Source organism: Uloborus diversus, chromosome 1 (genome assembly GCF_026930045.1).
Source record: "Uloborus diversus isolate 005 chromosome 1, Udiv.v.3.1, whole genome shotgun sequence".
NCBI lineage: Eukaryota > Metazoa > Arthropoda > Arachnida > Araneae > Uloboridae > Uloborus > Uloborus diversus.
In genome coordinates, this window is record NC_072731.1 from 185,113,114 (window position 1) to 185,132,536 (window position 19,423).

Below are 19,423 nucleotides of genomic sequence, written 5' to 3' on the forward strand. Positions count from 1 at the left end.
GACACTTAGTGACGTGGTAACAACGCAGTAAGTTATAGCATTCGAAAGTCGCAGTCATTTTGGCACCATCATATGGCTAATGTTCTGGCCATAATTTTGCACTGATTTTCATTGCTTACAGGATGATGGCTACATTTAAATCTATTGGGAGTTTTTGGGATGCAAGAAGCATGACGTAGGGACCAAAATCCGCAGCTGTTACATCATAACAGGGCGTGTACTCGCATTCTTTGAGGGGAATGCATAAATACAAGATCATCATCACTTTGGCCTTGAAGCGGATCGTTTCAACATGACACTTCGGTACTGTTACACGCACGATGGGGCTTGTTCCCAAAGAACTACTGACGTGTTCAGGTGGTATGAAACGACGTCAAATGAGCATTTGATTGCGTTAAATGCAGAAAAACTCACGGGTATGGGACAGAGAGGATCCCCACACATTCCGGCCCTAAATCTATGCAACTTATTTTGATGGGGATACATCAAAGACAGAAAATATTAGAAACGCCTCAAAACACTCGAGGACCACGAAGTCGGCCATCTGAAGTGAGATTGATGCGGTTTTTGGTCTCGGAACATTCCAGTAAGTTATACAGAGTTTCGGAACCAGCTTTATAACACTATAACCATAGAGAGTAGACTTCCCAAGAGTCTACTGTCAGATACAGATAAAAGTCATTCATATCTGTATTGAGAAAGATTGATTTCATGTTCCTGCGCGCTTTCTTTTTTCCACAACGATCGCTTACTTTCAATAATGTTTTTTTGAACCACTTTGTATCAAAATTAAAAATTTAGAGATAGAAAGCTCCTCTGTTTTGGGGCAAGAGATAGTAATAGTAGCCCTTGTATAGGTGCTGCTATGCAGCATGATTTAGAAAAAAAAAACATCACTGAAAGTCTACCTTAGAGTCTGAACTTTAAACTCATTTTACTTAAATAACTTTAAATCTTACATTCCTTTGCTTTTCACTGCCTCAATTTTGGTTTAGAACGATTAAGTTGAAACTGAAACTGATGAAGTGGAGATTAAATCAATATTTGTCTCACAAAACATCACTCACATTTTGAGCCTACAGCAGCGCATGCGCCTTTATAATCCACCGACACTCTTTCCGCCCAAGCAGCACATTCACTCGAGTACGTCTCACCATTGTGTCCACAAACAAGGCCTCTGGCCCGACAATGAGGCTGAAAAAGAAATTCAAAGGTCAACCCACTGACGAAAACTTTTTAAAATCTTTTTTTCCAAAAGTTTAATTAATTTTAAATGATAAAGTTACTAACAATTATTCTAATGAAGATTTTTAGAGACAGTTATCCTTTTTTTAACTGGAAATTTCAGAATCCATCGCATTTACCTTAATGTAGATTTGTTGGGAATGTTTTCCTTATTCTTTTAGGTATTTACCAGCCTATGTTTTATTCATATAATATTTATAAAATAGCACTACAGTTACAATGCCTCTTACCATGCACTTGCCGTAGTACGCCAGAGCTTTTCTTCTTTGCAGCATCCAACATATGCTCGGGTGCTCGACGTTGTCAGTATCACACACAGGAGATTTTGGCAGCTGGTTACAATTATATTGCATATCAACTGTTAAAAAAAAGATAACTAATAGGTGTTTATTTATGTACACAATAAAGGACAGTTGTTTTTGAAAAAAAAAAAAAATCCAGACGAGCAATTATAATATGAAACCAAAGAGCGTATTTCTCTTTAAGCAAGCAGAAAAAAATTCGAAACACGCCCAACATGAACAAGTTAGCGCATTTTGTCAATGTGCCTACGTAACACAGCTCTTGAGTATAAGACTATAAGGCATTCAACATGTGCAAATACAATGCACGCCGGATAATTGAATCAGAGGTTAATTGAATCAACCGCTTTAATGAATCAAATCCTCAAAACTGGAATGAAATTCAGCGTAACGTTGAAAAACTGTCGGAATCAAACACGCCGCTAAATGAATCAATCGTATAATTCCAATTTCGACAAACATTTCAGTCCTTTTTTTTTTTTTTTTTTTTTTGCCATCTTTTAGTAAAATTGACTTTTTTTCTCTTTGAGTAAATAGTGAAAAGAGCTGGAGGCAGGATGCTGTACACTTTTTTTGACAGTTGTTTTCGGAAAAGTCAAACAAAACAAGTGAGATGGAGAGAGACATGGTGTCGACAAGATTTCTGCGCCCTAATTTTTGTCACATGGGGTGTTAACATTGGAGCAACCAGGTGCGAATTCTGAAGACTATTGGTAGGTTTATGACATTGAAAAAGCAGTGTCGGAAGCAATTACTACTTATTTTCAGCGATCACAGTTTTCGAAGTTCATAAGCTAAAATTTGAATTTTGTAATTGCTGTTTCTCATTGTTTTAGGATAAAAAAATTTAAATAATCAAATAATGGAATTTTACATTAAAAAAATAATTACACACTTCTGCTTTATTGAATCAACCGCTTTATTGAATCAGAACTGTCAGAAACAAACATGATTCATATGTTGCGGTCTCAGCCCTTGCATGAGGCCACATTTTCCGCACGACGGATTAGATGTGGTAGGTCTAAAGCTTGAGCCTCGTTCACCAGGTCTAAACTTACTAAACTTTTTCTTCTGAGGCCATATGAAATCTTATCTAAAAAGGAATTTTTCTCGGATTTATGTAAACAACTTCGGTCAGTTAAGTAAATGCATTTAATTAAAATATTGTTTAAAAAGTTATGAAATTGCTAAATTTTAGAAAAATGAGGTACAAAAGTGATTACATTTCTTCAAATTGCATCCGGCAAAAAAAAAAATTTAGAAATTAATTTAACTTGAATTTTTCTTCAAATGCTTTTGCACTTTTCAAATATTGTTCCATCTATCGACGCTAACAAAAAGTGCTCCCAAATGAAATCATCTGGCGTAAAATTTCTTCATTTAAACTTTTTTCAAGCATGTACAGACAAAAAAGTATAATGGTCTATACATAGCTCACAAATGGGACTTAATCAGAGATTGCATCATTTTGTATTTATTTATTTATTTAATGTATATTCAAATGCTCCTCTTTAACGATTTCATGACCCCTAAATTAGAAGATGCCTCTCTAAAGCTCAGGAAAAAGTGCTCATCATTGAGTTCGTCAGTTTCTTAACTTCCCAAGCAAAACCCCAATCCCTTCTTCTGAAAAGAAATTCTAAAATTTTTGTTATATCTCTTCTTTATCTTCATCTTCTTATTATAGTTATTATTTAGGAATAAAAAAAATAATTTATTTTTATAAACTAATCATGTTTTGTAGAACATTTTGGAAAAACATTAGTAAAAAAAACCGTCAATCTACATAAATTTTTAAGAGAACAATGGTATAAATGCACGACTTTGCAACAAATTGCAGACACGTGTCTCAAGGTTTCAGGGCACTTTTTGCAAATTCAGAAAGTATGACTTCATAGATGTAAAGTCATCTAACAAAAGTTGATCATTGAATGTGAAGTCAAATGACTTTAATACAAAAGCTCACTTTTTTTTTGCATTGAAAACGTGTACCCAAAAACGTCGAAACATATCTGCAATTTTTTGCAAAGTTTGCATTTATAACACTGTTTTTCTTACTTTTTTTAAGTACAAAGGTATTTATTCATTTCTGAATAAAATATTTTTTTACTACCTGTTAATAATTGAATAAAACCTACCACAGTCATACTGCTTGCAGCTTCTGTGTCTAATGCTTACACACACCCGTTTCTTGGGAACACATCTGATAATATAAAAATGTGAAGAAATTAATTTAATTAGCATCAGAAACTGAAACAAAAACGCTTTTCTAAAACTAAAAAGCGGTTTAAAAGCAAAAGAAGAAAGTTGTTAAAGAAGGACTAAAAATCTGATGCGGTCACTTCATGACTTCTTGGTAAGCCTATTTTACTGAGTGTCCGAAAAGTCCTTGACACATTTTGAAAATTCTTTAAAAAGCAAGAAATTGTCATATCAATGTGCGGTTTGCGTCATAATACCCTTCATACGCACAAGAATTTTTTATGACATCGTAAAAAAAAGGGGAAAAAATGAAATAATTGTTATAAATAATCGTTGTATCGTCACAGTAAGAATTTGTTTTTCTTATAGAGACAATACAGCAGTCAATGTAAATTACGTACCATTCCACTTTTTTAAAAAATTCATAGAAAAGCAACAAATCATCGTATCAATTTGCGGTTTGAACTATAATTAGGGATTGCAATACCGGAACAAAATTCAATACCGGTATTCGGCATTTTTGAAACGTAATACCGGAATACCGGTATTTGAAATTTCTCAAAAAATGCTTGCAGACATACATATTGTTTCGTTGCCACATTTCATAATTTTGTACAAAAATTGCATTATTTATGAAAACGTATTTTGAACAAATGTTATAACAAAAAATCAATGATAGTAAAAAACATAATGCAACTATTGAATTGTCTCAAAGCCTAGAACTCATTTAGAGCTCAACTTTCTAACAGTTGAAAATACTCTTTCTGAATTCCCGCAGGTCGGTGGTACTGTAAACAATGCACGATACACCTTCTCCAATTGTCTAGAAGTCCTTTACCTTCAAAAAAATCGATCTTTTGCGTATAATTCTTGAACAAATCCTTTTGTGTGTATTGTTTATTTTGTACTGTGTGTATTATTATAATTTGTTTAGATTTATAGCTAGTTATAATTTGTTTTACGAGAGACAATACTTTTCCAAAATTAACATAATTTTCTTTTGAGCAAGAGATCTTTGTGTTTCATTTTTATTATTTACTCTTTGATTTGAAATTTACGATAAACTTGACTATATTTGATACTTTTAGTTTCTCTTATTAGTTTTCGCGTTCTTTTCGACATTATTTACACTTGCAATTATGTAAAATATCTGAAAATATGTTTCAAATGATTATGCTTAACCTCTATGCAAATTTTCAAGGCACTATATAAATTTTAAATATTATCTTGCCAAGTATAAAGCTAGACATGACAACAAACCAATACCGGTGACAACAAATTACCATTTGTTTTACTAACAAGATTTTTTTTATAATTTTTTTTTTTTTTTTTTTTTTTTTTTGCCAAAATTCAGTATAGGTGAGACAACTGTTTAAAGAAAATAGCATAAAGTATTACTGCAATCGATGGTTGGAATAAATTATTCAAAGAACAAATACATTGGAAATTACACTCAAATGTATCTTTCAAAAAAGGAAAGTGAGTGACCAGAGAAATAGAAAAAATAAAAACACGGGGTGCACAAAAACGCACAAAAGTGCATTTCACCATCTAAAAATGAAAATATTACTTATCAATCTTTTCGCAACTTTTGTTTTATGATATTATATTAGTACGCGCTTTTGAAGCCAAATTTTTACATCAATAGATTGATTTTGGATATGTATCATATGGAAAGAGAAATGTACATTTAAAATATAAGTAGATATTTAATAAGTAAAATTGAAGACTCTTTAATTGAAGCAATTTATTATTTTTAGCTAATACCAAAAATACCGGCATTTTACCTCAGCAAATGCCGGTATTATGAAATTGCAAAATTGCTCGAAATACCGGCATTCGGTACAGCGATATTGCAATCACTAACAATAATACTTCATAGGCTCAAGATATTTATGACATCAAAAAAAATTAAAAGAAGAGAAACTAAAAACGTGTAATTACTCGTATTAGTAATTTACATTGACAGCTGCATTGTCTCAGTCAGAAAAGCAATTTCTTACTGGGACGATACAGCGATTACTTATTGCTATATTTTTTTCTTTTTTTCCTTTTTTTTATGATATCATAAAAAAATCATGAACCTGTGAAGTATTAAGGTTCAAGCTGCATATTGATACAATGATTTGTTGCTTTTCTACGATTTTTGGCTTCTACAATAACTGTTTGCAAATTTAATAACCGAGCTAATGTGTGCATCACATGACTTCCTTTTACAGCAATTTAAAGTTATTTCCCCATTATTGCCAATTATAATGTGATTCAATAGTTAACTCTTTAAATATCACCAACAATGGCCAAATGAAAACCAGATTAAAAAAGAAAAAATCCACCAAATTTGTCGCCAAGTTGGCGACCAAAAGCTTGGCGATATATTGCCAAGTGTTTGCATAAATTATAACACCACTTGAACTTGCATTGAATTAACATTGATTTCCTCCCCTTCCCCCCCCCCAAAGTGTAAAAGACCCCTTTAGAAACTCCCGAATGCAACCAAAAAGGGAGGTGCACAAATAGATCCCACTAGGAGTCTACGTAACAAATTTCAACTTTCTAGGACATACCATTCTTGAGTTATGTGACATACATACGCACATCCGCATATCCGCACATACGCACATCCGCATATGCATACTTAAGTACATACGGAGGTCACGAGAAAAGTCGTTGCAATTAACTCGGAGAATGTCAAAATAGATATTTCGGGTGCCTATACGTTCTTAGCCACTTATCCCCGTGTGGTCGGGTTGAAAAAAAAACACTCAACATTAATTCGGGGGTGAGCAAAATGGAAATTAAGGCCGAATTTTGAGTGATTTTTTTTTTCGCGAATACAATACTTCCTTTTTGTAAAAGGAAGTAATAATAACAGCGCGAAGAGAACTTTTGGGGAAACAAAACTTCCTTACGTGTACGTAACAGTAATTAAGATGAATTAGAAAGTCTGTTGCCGAGCTCCCCCAAAACGTTTTTTCCAACTACACAGCGCTGTCGCTCCGTGATAATACTGCTGATATGGATTGAGACCCGTTGCGAAAACGAATTGATAGAAACTTCGTTGGTTTATTTGCTTTTAATGACGCAAGAGCCCTTGAGGGCTTTACTGAGCCAAACGATTCTTTATTTTATACTATTCATTTTTACTTCCTTTTACAACAAAGGAATGTTGTATTCGCGAAAAAATTTCCACTCAAAAATCGACCTTAATTTCCATTTTGCTCACCCCCGAATGAATGTTGAGTTTTTTTTTTCGACTCGACCACACGTGGATAAATGCCTAAGAACGTATGGACACGCGAAATATCCATTTTGACGATTCCCGAGTTAGTTACAACGAGTTTTCTCGTGACATCTGTATGTACGTATATATGTATGTGCGTATGTGCGGATGTATGTCGCATAACTCAAGAACGGTATGTCCTAGAAAGTTGAAATTTGGTACGTAGACTCCTAGTGGGATCTAGTTGTGCACCTTCACTTTTGGTTGCATTCGGGTGGTCTTAAGGGAGTCTTTTGCCCCTTTTTTAGGGGGAAATCATTGTTAATTTCGATGTAAACTCAAGTGGTGTTACAATTTGGCGGGCACTTGGCGATATATCGCCAGTCTTTTGGTTGCCAAGTTTTTTCGCTAACTTGCGACAAATTTGGCATTTTTTATATTTTTTTTTAATATTTGGTTTCAATTTGGCCACTGTTGGTGATATTTGGAGAGTAAACTATTGAATCTCATTAAAATTACCAATAATGGGAAAATGACATTAAATTGGACTAAAAGGAAGTCAAGTGAGGCACATATCAGCTCGTTCATTTAAGTATAAAGTTAGGAAATGATAAAAGTAAACGTGTTTTAACGTAAAAGGCTTAAAACTTCAAGTAGTTTAAAATACAAAAGTCGTTAAAAACACGTAAACATTAAAAACACTTAGAAAAAAATAGATGAAATCATATCTTGGCTACAAACTTTGAAAAATAAGATAAGGACAAAATCACATAATGACGATGCGAACACTAAATTAAATGGCAGAAACAAATCTCCTGGAGGAAGGAGTATAAATTGCGATATGGCGGGTCCCCAAGCAACTCCTTTAAGGATGGATTAAAATATTTAAAACGTATTTGATTAAAATTTGGGCAGTTACTTAAAATATGTAACACTGTCTGATTAACATTACATGTGTGGGACATTGGAGCTGGTTCCCGGCATAAGAAATATTTATGGGTGAACATGGTATGACCAATGCGAAGTCGAGCTAATAAAACCTGTTCTTTCCTGGTGAGCTGCAACGATCTGAAACTTTTAGTCAAGGGCTGGATCGAGTTCAATTTGTTTTGTGTCTCTGAATTCCAGGTCCGCTGCCAGTGTATGCTAAGAGATTCACAAATGACGTTTTTAATGTCATCGAAAGGGACACTGTCATCGACAAGGATACTTACTGCTCTCGCAACCGAATCAGTTACCTCATTGCCTGTAATTCCCACATGACCATTGATCCAACAAAAGAGAACTTGAAAATTGCATAAGAGTTTTGTATAGATGATAAGACTGACTGACCATAGGGTGGCTATTATTATTGCAGTGCGTCATGGCTTCTACTGAACTCTTTGAGCCAGTGTATATCACCCATTTTTTGTGGTTGGACTGGGCTATTGATTGTAGAGCTGTAAGAATTGCTTTTATTTCTAAGGTAAATACTGAGAAAGATGGGTATAGTTTTTCTGCGGTGACTTGGTCATTAGTTATTGTAGCAAAGCCGACGTGATCGTTTGCTTTTGATCCGTCAGTGAAAATGGCATTGCATTAAGAATATTTGCTTTTTATGTTGTAAAAGATTTGTTTGTAAGCTGTATTGGAAGTATTTTCTTTGGGGAATTTATCCAGGTTTTTGATAGTAGATGCAATTACTTCACACCATGGTTCAATTGGTTTTATTCTGTTGAGAATATTGAAATCTGGTAGCTGCAGGTATGAGAACATCCGGCGCATTCGGATCCCAAATGTTGGGGTTACCGATAGACGATGCAGAAAAAAGACAACGTTAGATGCATTAAAAATATGGAGGTGTAAAGGAAGATAAGTGTAAGGTTTCGTTTTGAAATAAAAATTCAAGGAAAGTTTGAGACGTGTATTGTTTAAATATTGTTCATATGCAAGAATATAAAGACTGTAAGAAACTTAGACTTGAAACGAAAAACGAGTTAAGTTTCCTCGTTGAACTTCAAATCGCAAACAAAAAGGAGATTAGTAATCCTTCTTGCACGAATCTGAAGTACATAATTTCAACAGAGCTCACACTAGTTATGCGAAATATTTACGCACATTAGCAAATACAAACGCTACTACAAAACTTGTCAAAATGCTCTCAGGGGTAACCAAAGCGGATATATCAAACAGGGGCGTCCTAAGATGAAGTTAGTTTTTGGAAGGAGGAAAATCCTAAATTTGCCGAATCAAATTCCAATTTTACAAGACTGCGCACACATATGATACATACCTAACATCTATTGAGAAGGAACACTAGGCATTAAAAATAAAAATAATCTTAATGTTGCACTATTGTCTCCAATTTTTTCGAATAGTCAGAAAAAAAAATTCGAATGAAGGAATTTTAGGAGGTCACAGTGACCTCCCATCGAGGCGCTCCTGATATCGCAGTTCATGTGTGTTTACCTACAATCGTTATGAAAATGAAGTCAACATATCAATGCGGAAGATACCCATCCGCCAATATCTGTGGTTTTTTTATTATTACTATATTTTTCCCTCAAACGTGATGTTATAACACTTTTACATCAGTTTTCTAATCTCTTATATCGCTCCTTCCAATAAAAAATCGCTTGATAATAAATAATGGTATGATGGTACTGATAACTGGAAATAAAAATAAAATAAAAACGTCGAATGGCCAAAAAGCCACGGACAGGCATTGAATAAACTAAACTAAAACTGAAAATGAAAATAAGTAAGTTTTGATGTCCCACCGTAATTTTGTCGTTTTTTATATTGGAGGTTGGGACCTTCACCATCGATATATGTATGCAAGATGAAAACGAAAACGCATTGAATTAATAGTAAAGCACTTTTCCTTAAAACAATACTTCCGTCACTCCGCACAAGGAAATAAAAAGAAAAGCATTGTTTTCCCTGTATGTACATTTTCGACTTGAAATACGTTTACACTTCGTATTCGGGTAGTCACGCTCCGTCCGTTAGTGTCACGAAAAGCGGAAACCACGAAAAATTCAATAAAGGAAAATATCGCAGTACATAAACAATAGTGAGTCTAATTGAGCATTCAATCAAGGAATATTTCAATTGCTGATTGATTTTCGATGGCAGTTTAGCTAAGCCACGCAAAGTTGAAACGTTGACAATGATGAGTATTAATTTAATATCAATTTCAGCTACGTTTGAACAACATGCAAGAATTAGTTTATTTTTTGAGCTTAAGATATTTGAATAGAAAAATGAAATATTTATTCTAATGATTTAATATTTTACAATTTTTAACAGATTGTCCCTTAACAGAAATTTTAACTAGAAGAAATTTTGCTTATAATTATTCAAAGACTAGAAAGTTATTGCTAAATTTTATTTTGTAAAATTTTAATTTATTTTAATACTGTATGATGATGTTTCTTCGAAGGAAAAAATAGTGAAATGAACTACGTATTTGCCATGTTCATTCCGCTAAGTCTTAAGATTGACTTTTTTTTTTTTTTTTTCAGTAAAAGAATAGAAAATTTTTCCGTTCAAGCCTAATTTTCTCCCGTTTTGTAGTACACTGTAGAGTAAATATTTGAAATTAATGTTTTCCTGCGATCAATTAACAAAGTAAGATCAATTTAAAAGTATCTCAGTTTTTTTATGAATATAGAAAATCACCTTTTTAGGCTTACAGAGGTAACAAAATGTAAAATTTGGGCTACATGCTCGCCAAACTTCAAAGTAGTTGAAGCTTAAGATTTATTGAACAATGCAAGTTTATCATTAAAAATGCGTCGATGTAATAAAATAATAAAATGCAAAAACAAACTAAATGTAATTACCTGTGGTACGGATGGCATGAATTCGGGCTACATGGATCTGAATCATAACAAGCTCCGAATTCAAACTGATCATCAGTAAGGCCGACGCACCTAAAGTGCACATATATCCATGAGAAGAAATTAACTAAATTAGAATTGAAACTATTTCTTAAATGTTAAAGACTAAAAAATTAACTGTATGTAAGAACATGAAATTCTTTCAGAGATTAGTAATATGAAAATTTAGGTTGAAACTTGAGTAGACATGTTTTTGTGTTTAAAATGCTTCTTTTACTTGGTAATAGGGAAGGAATAACTACTTGAAATTTCCGGGATACGATATAGAACACTTTGCTTTAAACTGGAATGCATTATTCGTACTAAATTAATAAACCTATCTAAATACAGAATGTTGAAATGCCATCGAGAATAAAATCACATATCGAAGTCCAAATATATTCAAGCACACTGCTAAACAAATTCTGAAATTTAACGGTAAAAGTTACTGGCATCCATGTTGCCAGTAACTTTTACCACAAAATCCTACTTTACTGTAAAATTTTCCAGTAGAATATACGAGAGTTAAAAAACGCAAAACGCGGGCTGTAGGTTAGATCTTGGAAAATTCGGATTGGCAGCAACTTTGCTGCAAACAATACGAGTTAAGACACATCGAGTGAGGGGAATTACTGTATTATTTTGCTTCACATTGTAAGTCACGTGGTGTATCGATTGGCGCTGCAATCGTTTACTTTTCTTGGTACAATTTACTATATTTTTTTTTCTGTTCTGTAAACACTCCATTTTACAGTAATATTTACCCTAAAAGTTTCCTGAATTTTCAACAGTGGAGAAAGTGAGTGAAAGTTTAGTATTGAAAGATTCCATTACATACATACATGCATGCACAAAGGTGTAGCTAATAAAAGCGAGTTAAAAGTACCTTGCCAGACAAGCACTTGGATAGGTTTTCCCGTTCGCCCCGCAAACAGGCACGTAATGGTCTTGACAATTACAAGGTAATCCTTCGATCAAAAAGATTGACTTAGTAAAAGATGACAAACATGATGATTAAACAGTTTTTACATCACAAAACAGATTATAAGTTTTTACTTATTACATTTATGTTCATCTCATGAAGCTCATCATCTTACTTTTCAAAACATACATTATCAAAAATAACTCTTATCTTAACCCTTGCCTTGACTCATTGAACCAATTGGTGTGAACAAATATAGACAATCCATTAGGCGCAATAGATTTCTCGCTAAATTGCTGACTGAGTCCTCACTACGAAAAAAAGACTATCTCTCAGGACAGAATGTTCTCAGTATTCAAAAATAGTACACTAATTTCATTTCCGTAAAAAATAAAAAATAAAAAAATAGCAATCATGTACGAACGACGTTACACTCTTCCCTTTGTATACAGCCGATTTGTATACAGCCCTTCCAGGGCTGTATACAAAAGGGGGGGGGGGGTCTTAAGGTTCAACTCCCCTCCCTCTCCCCGAAAAGTTCGGTTTGACATTTAAATGTTCGTTTATATTAAAAAATTTCCAAAAAATATTGTTCCAAAACTCAAATGTCTTTCATACGTATATTAATTGTATAAAACGCTTTCATAATAGATAACCCGATGACTTGAACATTATTAGTACAAATAGTGCAAAGCTCCGCATGTAAGTTTTTAAACCCTCCCCGAAATTATTTTCTAGTAACGGGCCTGCACTCTTTCCTTAAGAAAATGTTTAAGTGAAATTTCGGGTGCTTAAACTTAAATGATTTAAAAGTGTGTACGATGCAATATAAGAGAGTATTGCCTTATATTTTACGGAGTTTTAAAGGTTACAAAGTTCAGTGAAACTAAAGAAGAAAAAAAAAGGTCTCACCTGACCAACACTGTTTAGGAGAACAAGTCACTTCACTATCATAACAATAACATGTTTTGCACCCAACTTTGAAAATTGAATTGTGACCTGAAAAATAAAGTGACGAAAATGTAAAAAAAATAATAAAGTCTGCGAGGATTCATTTGTTTGTGAAAATCGCTGAAAAACGAAATAAAAGAAAGGAAGAATCGAATTTTTAAAAAAACTGCTGTGATGTGCATGCCCAAAGGAATGTTTTACCAAATTTCTCGATTCTAATGTTGGGAAAACAAACAAAAAAACGTAATAAAGAATTCTTCAAAATATATCAAATGAGAAGGAAAGATAATTGTGGGAAAAGAGAAAAATTCAAAGGGTCTCAAAAATCCGACTTCTCCCCTTAAAAAATCGCAAAAAATATCCAAAATGACCGTCAAGAACCGTTAAGCTTAACTTTTTTGTTCTTTAAACGTTCTTCTTAGACGTTCTAACTGACTTAGAGTGAAAGTTCGTCTTACGTAAAAATAACCTGACTAATCGATTGGTATGAAAACGAAACGCGTATATGGGGATCAAAAATCGATAACTTATGTGAACTTGAACGAAAATTTAAGTGGAAAAACTATATAACAACTGTAAAATTGAATAAGCGATCAATTTTTTTTTTTAAATTCTTTCTTTTTTTTTTCTTTTTCTTCTTGTTTTGCCATTTTCTTTTATTTTTTGTGTGCGTGTGTGGGTGGGTGTGCGTATGTGGACATCCACGGCTCAGAAATATTCGAATGATGTCCGATATCTCAAGATCACATTTGAAGTTCCGCTCTTTTTTCTCTTAAATTTAGTATCGAAAAAATAAAGGGGACAACTTTTAATGTTAACGCATAGCGCATTAATAAACTTTGCAAGGGGCAAGAAATGAAATCGGGAATCCTATCAAATGCACGAATCCCGTATTCTACATGTATAGCGATTGAGCCAGGTATTGTATACAATAAAAAACTAAGCGTTCCATGCAATGGCAGATTTCATACATCAGCGTCGGTACCCAAAGCACTAAACACCAAAAAAGTTTCATGCAGGTACACACATAAACAATAAACTACTCACTGTATATTTTCCCGTCGACCCAGCACGGGTCCGTTCCAAGACAAGGCTGTGTTCTGCAATCCTCAAGTCCGTTTTCAAGGCTGCAGTAGCAGACCATGTGACACTGTAATCCATGAGTGTTGCTGGGATGTGTATTGCTCGGCAGACGCACATGCGAATTCCGAGGAACAACTAACTGTGACATGTCTCCCATTCGGCAACCTGCAATCATTCATGTGTATTTTTTAAGTTTTTGATGCGTCTAACTTGAACTGATAATGCTGCCAAAACTCATTTTGTATTATGCTATTATTAGTCTACTTTGGAGCAAAAAATATTTGAAGAGAATTAGTTTTAAAAATACTTTGGAGTATATAGCATTAAGATAGGCCATTTAAAGTTTAAATATCACTAGGCAAAATCTGTTAAAAATCGATGAGTTAATATGTTTGTGTTTATCTAACTGCCCCTTCCTTAATAACAATTGAAATGGTTTACCAATTAAAAGAAACTATTTTTTTTTTGGTCCCAGAATTTTTAAAGGGATCTTTACTTTTAAGATTGGTAATTTGATTTTATTAATTCCTGATCGATTTTCAGTAGCTTAAATTAAAACAAAAAGAAGAATGGTATCCTCAGATATATAATAGCCGCGTGTTTCAACAATGAAACTCGTCCCACAGCAGGATAATTTGATAACATGTTTTGGTAATGTTTAACATGCAGGGAAAGACTTGATTGTGACAAGGCTGAACTCGATCCGGTCACTTAACTGTTTTACTAAGACTGTGTCATTTCAGGAGAATGAAGAAACGAAGAAATGGTCAACAATGAACACCACTACTGGTAGGGTTAATACACTGGAGTTAGGGTTACAATTTCAACTATCAAAATATCACCAAACAAACAATGGCTTCGTTCAAATGTAGAAGCACTTTTCACCCGTCATAGCTTGACGGGCGATTTTCTAGTTAATAATAATGATAATAATTACAATAATGATAAGAGAACAATAATAATAATTACAATAGTATTAAAAGCAGTAATAAAGATAGTAACAAGAAAAATTATAGTAATAGTAATAATAATGCTAGTGATGATAATAAGTTTATAGGACTTCGAATAATTAAATCTAACATGGTTTTAAACTTGAAATGCAGGGGCTCGGATTGTACCTAGGGACACTGTTAATTTCTAAGAATCTATTTTTAGCAGCCATGTTTTTGTAATTTCTAATAGTAACCTTTACCACTAAATAATGCCATAGTAACAATCAGCATCAAATGAATAAAATTGACGATTTTGTGATATAAAGAAAATTTTATGACTCCAAAGTAAATATTTTCTTCATCTTTATTTCATTTTCTGTCTTTGCATTTAAAAAACTAATCAACTGAATTCTATTTTCTTATAACAGATTTAAAAAAAAAAAATACTAAGCACTTTTCATAATGCACTCTAAAGGACAAAATAACTTTTCTGGGTCAGAAAGGACAGTATTTAAAGTGTTCTTGTAGTTTTCAATTATACCAAGAAAATGACTCCATAAACGAGGAAAAGTGCGGCTCAAGTCAGGTAGAGATTATCATTATCTAACTTACTGTCATAAATTTGAGTGTTGAAACATGCATATTTTTCTGGGAAAGTTTGGTTTGAAATGACTTGAGCCGCACTTTTCCTTGTTTGTGGAGTCATTTCCTTGGAATAATTGAAAACTACGGGGAATACTTATATTGTCCTATTTGACCCAGAAAGGTTAATTTGTCCTTTTGAAAGCGTTATGAAAGTGCTTAGTATTTTTTCAAAAATTCTGTTATTTTATTCTTTTTAGTGTAAATGTATTTCAGAAATAGAATGATGTTACCATCACAAAAATTCACCTTCTTTTTCATATAAATGTTTTATACTTAAAGAGAAAAAAAACTATATACGTGTCTAAAACTTTAAGATTTTGCACTAAACATTAATCTTTGTTCCCCTCTAGAATTTATTTGAGTGCTAATTTAATTAAAACTATTTAAATATTAAAGATTTGCGAAACTAATTCATATCTCACAACATACAAGTTACTCGTGATAAAAATGCTAATATGTGTCTTTTCTTATCCCCATTTTCAAATATTGGCATAGATGAGGATAAAAATCTTAAGAAAGCAACAATAGTGGATAAATTTCATGCTTGCTCCAGAGAAGCCTTGATTCAAAATTGGGCTTATGATTACTATTAATATTGCTGTTGTAAGGCAACAAAATTTGTTACAATGGGTTTTATGTTTAAACATTTAATGGGGAAATTACATGAAATTTGCTGTTTTCCATCCTAACCGAAATATCTATTCTAAAATTTTTTAGCGTTAAGTTGTACCTTAAGATGACGCAAATCATTTAGTGAAATCTCAAAGCCTCTAAGGGGTCTAGCTGCTGAGATATAAACAAAAGCAGGACTCAGATTTTTCCGTGACAGTCAGACCAAGTATAATAGAAGTGCTTAATAATAAAAGAGAAGCACTTGAAATATTTTGTTTATGAGAAAATAATGATAGTGCATCTATAGATTGAATACTTTTTTTTTTTTTTAAACCACGTGGCGATTGTACCTTGGACCAGCCAAACCTTTTGTACATCAGGACACCACGCTCCAAGGTACAACATGTGCATGGTTCTTAAAAATTAAGAAATGTTTAGAAAAATGGAAAAATGTTTTCACATTATGTAGTTTTTTGAACACATTTAATGTTAGATAATAATTCATTAATTCATTATTCAAGATTTAATTCGTGACCGTGAAATTTTTTTTTTTTTTTGGTGCAAAATTAGTTGAAGTATAATTGTTTCAAGTCAAGTGGCTGTTTCCTGAATCATGAAGAATTTCCCATGTTACAACAGGATGTGTCCCAAGGTACAATAGGATGTTGTACCTTGGGACAGCATAGAACTCTTACTTTAAAAGGCTGGCAATATTTAATTTTCAAACTGACTGAATTTAAAAAAATAAATTGCATAAAAATTGGGGTATTTTAATGTGACTTTTAGATTTTAAATTTGATTTAAATAATTGACTTCAAAAGTTAAAATATGAAAAGTTTCCCAAGGTACAACACTCTCCCTTGCTGTAAAATTAAATTGGATAATTTATATATTTACGAAAAATTGACGGCCTAAATTATGTAATAACTGAAAAAAAATGCTTCAAAGTTACGGCTTAATTTGCATTGGAGCTCACATGAGCTCAGTTTATTTACTATTAATCAATTTCATTTGCCCTTTTCCTCATTAGACGAAACTCAAACTTTTTGAGGTAAAAAAAAGTTTCAGGGGTCTTTCACTTATTTTGTTAGAAAACATTTTGGCTTAAAATAAAGAATTTTTTGACCATCTAAAATAATTAATATATTAAACTAATTAAGATTTTTCAATAAGTTCTTTTTGCATGATTCAAATTAAGTAGAACAGATTGGAAATATAAATTAAAATTGTAACAATTAAAGTTTTATTTTTTCAAATTCATGGAAGTTACAAAAAGCATGTTTAGATATTGTGTATCTACATAGTAAAATATTAATATACCTTTTATACAAGTATATGGTCTGCAAGGCTGCCCAATCAGGCAATTTCTATCCACCATGCAGATATCATTAGCATCGCAAGGATTCGGTTTGCAAGGATGGGTTACTTCTATAGCTATTTCGATGTTCTTGCTTTCCTCTAAAAAAATAAAAAAAAACAAGAGTATTATCATTATTAAGTTGTATCAATATTGAGAAAAGATGAGAAGTTGTAAAAAATTCCACTAAGTCAGATACACAATCATGCAGATGGCTCTAGTTTATGTCTTACCAGGAAACCACGTGACAGTGTAAGAAGTAATCGGAAAAGCACAGTTAAACATGTCTATGGATGCATAAATTATTTGCCCTAGTGTCCCTGTTATCGAAATATAAGGTCTTAAATTCTACCAAAATTTTAAGAAAAGTTGCCAATTTTAGCAATTTTTGATGAGTAATGTAAGACATCATTCACACGCTTTGCAGATGGATAACCTACAACATGCAGACAGTGAAATTCATTAAGAAGAGATAAACTAGACGGAGTGAAGACTTTCAGTCGTGAAGCAAAAGTCCCAAGTCACGTGATAGCTTTTAAAGCAAAGATTTCGAAAAAATCAGATTTCACGCAAAACATGTCAACCATTCGTCGTTGTTGAGTCACATGACTTTGCGTCTCTGCCTCAGCTTTTGCTAAGTCAATGATTGGAATTGCTCCCTCCATTTACACTTCCTGCTCTAAGGTGAAATTGTGTGGTAGCTCCAATTTCACGCCAAGTCTTTAAATTTGGCGTTTTCCCTTAAGATCGTAATTAACGATAATAGGGCACGAGGGTAAATACTTTTAGTATCGATAAAATGTCTCAATATGCTGTTTCGATTCCTACCTATTTCAATTTTTTTTTTTCGCTGCTACACTACTTGGGTGGGTTCCTTGATTAAGGGTATTTCTGACTTAGCAGGAAACGTTCCCAGACGCAGAGTAGATGGTAAATTAATAGATGACCCAAAACATGAATTCTACTAATATCCCTAGCGATAACGTTAGAAGTATACGGTGTATTTCTATTGGAGCTGTGTTGGAGGCACAACCTTTTACAGACCAAGTGCGATCCCCAGATATACAACCATTCTTTTAAGTGAACCAACCCACTCTCGTTGAAGGATTTAGAGATTTTTGACGCCCAGTTTCCTAGATGGAGACACAACGCTATCTTCGATGTGAAACTGCACTAGAAATTTAATTTTGCCAAGAGCACTCAAGCCAAACGAGAACTCGGCGGATGTTTTACATGCCGCAGAGTCATAACACTGTCTATTTTCTGCATCTTGAAAATCCACCGACTGGAGCCATGTGCGTACCTGCTCGTTTGGACGTAAGAGACCATCGTTTAACCACTACACCATCCTGCCGGCATGTCTGTTTTTAATATTAATTATGAACTACCTAAAGTACGGTTGTCGCGGTTGAGTTGTATGAACACGGAATTCTATTACTAGGCTACGTAACATTAAATATATAACTATCTTCTTTACAAACTAAAAATTATTTTACTGAAAGAAGTTGAAAGAAATTGCAGGTTGTGACTTACCGAGATAATGTTCAAGAGAAATGCAAGGAGTGTCATTCCCTGGTGGAGAAAGGATATCGCAGACGGCAGCAGGATTTAGATTGTGACTCGGATCAATGCATTTAGTAAGAATGTTAATGCAGTCTAACCTAGAAAAAAATATACATATAACCATTTGAGCTTTATCTTCCTATCATAGTCCAAAAAAAAAAAAAAAAAAAACGTTATAATATTTTTTTTTCTTTGATGATCGACAAGAAAAAAAATTAAGAGAAATAATGCTCTATAATTAATTGTTTAGGGTAAAAAAAAAAATCTTAAATTTTTAAATAACATATATCATTAAAAAAACAATTTCATTAATGCCCCCCCCCTCAAAAAGAGAAAAATGATCGATCCACTTCTGGAATATTACCTGAAAACTTTTCATGGTTTCTGTATTCTGTTTCTTCCAAGGATATGATAGGATTTCCTTCAATTAAATGTCTTGCTATAAAATGCTTTGGCCTATCATGTTTCCCTCTTTTCGGATTTTTAGCATTCTAAACACTCTAATTTCTGTATCAGTTATAGGGGC

General features: G+C 33.1%; 1 protein-coding gene across 2 annotated transcripts in view; it reads right to left on the reverse strand.

The window, feature by feature from the left end:
* LOC129234089 (reversion-inducing cysteine-rich protein with Kazal motifs-like) overlaps window positions 1-19,423 on the reverse strand; it is a 136,466-nt gene that overhangs the window by 13,589 nt on the left and 103,454 nt on the right. For both annotated transcript variants that reach the window (XM_054867988.1, XM_054867982.1), the window contains exons 12-20: window positions 18,868-18,995; window positions 17,298-17,435; window positions 13,753-13,953; window positions 12,667-12,753; window positions 11,719-11,800; window positions 10,797-10,886; window positions 3,686-3,750; window positions 1,476-1,603; window positions 1,068-1,194 (exon numbers count right to left, since the gene is read on the reverse strand). In XM_054867988.1, coding sequence (XP_054723963.1) covers window positions 1,068-1,194; window positions 1,476-1,603; window positions 3,686-3,750; window positions 10,797-10,886; window positions 11,719-11,800; window positions 12,667-12,753; window positions 13,753-13,953; window positions 17,298-17,435; window positions 18,868-18,995 — 1,046 coding nt within the window. The remainder of the gene's footprint in view (window positions 1-1,067; window positions 1,195-1,475; window positions 1,604-3,685; window positions 3,751-10,796; window positions 10,887-11,718; window positions 11,801-12,666; window positions 12,754-13,752; window positions 13,954-17,297; window positions 17,436-18,867; window positions 18,996-19,423) is intronic.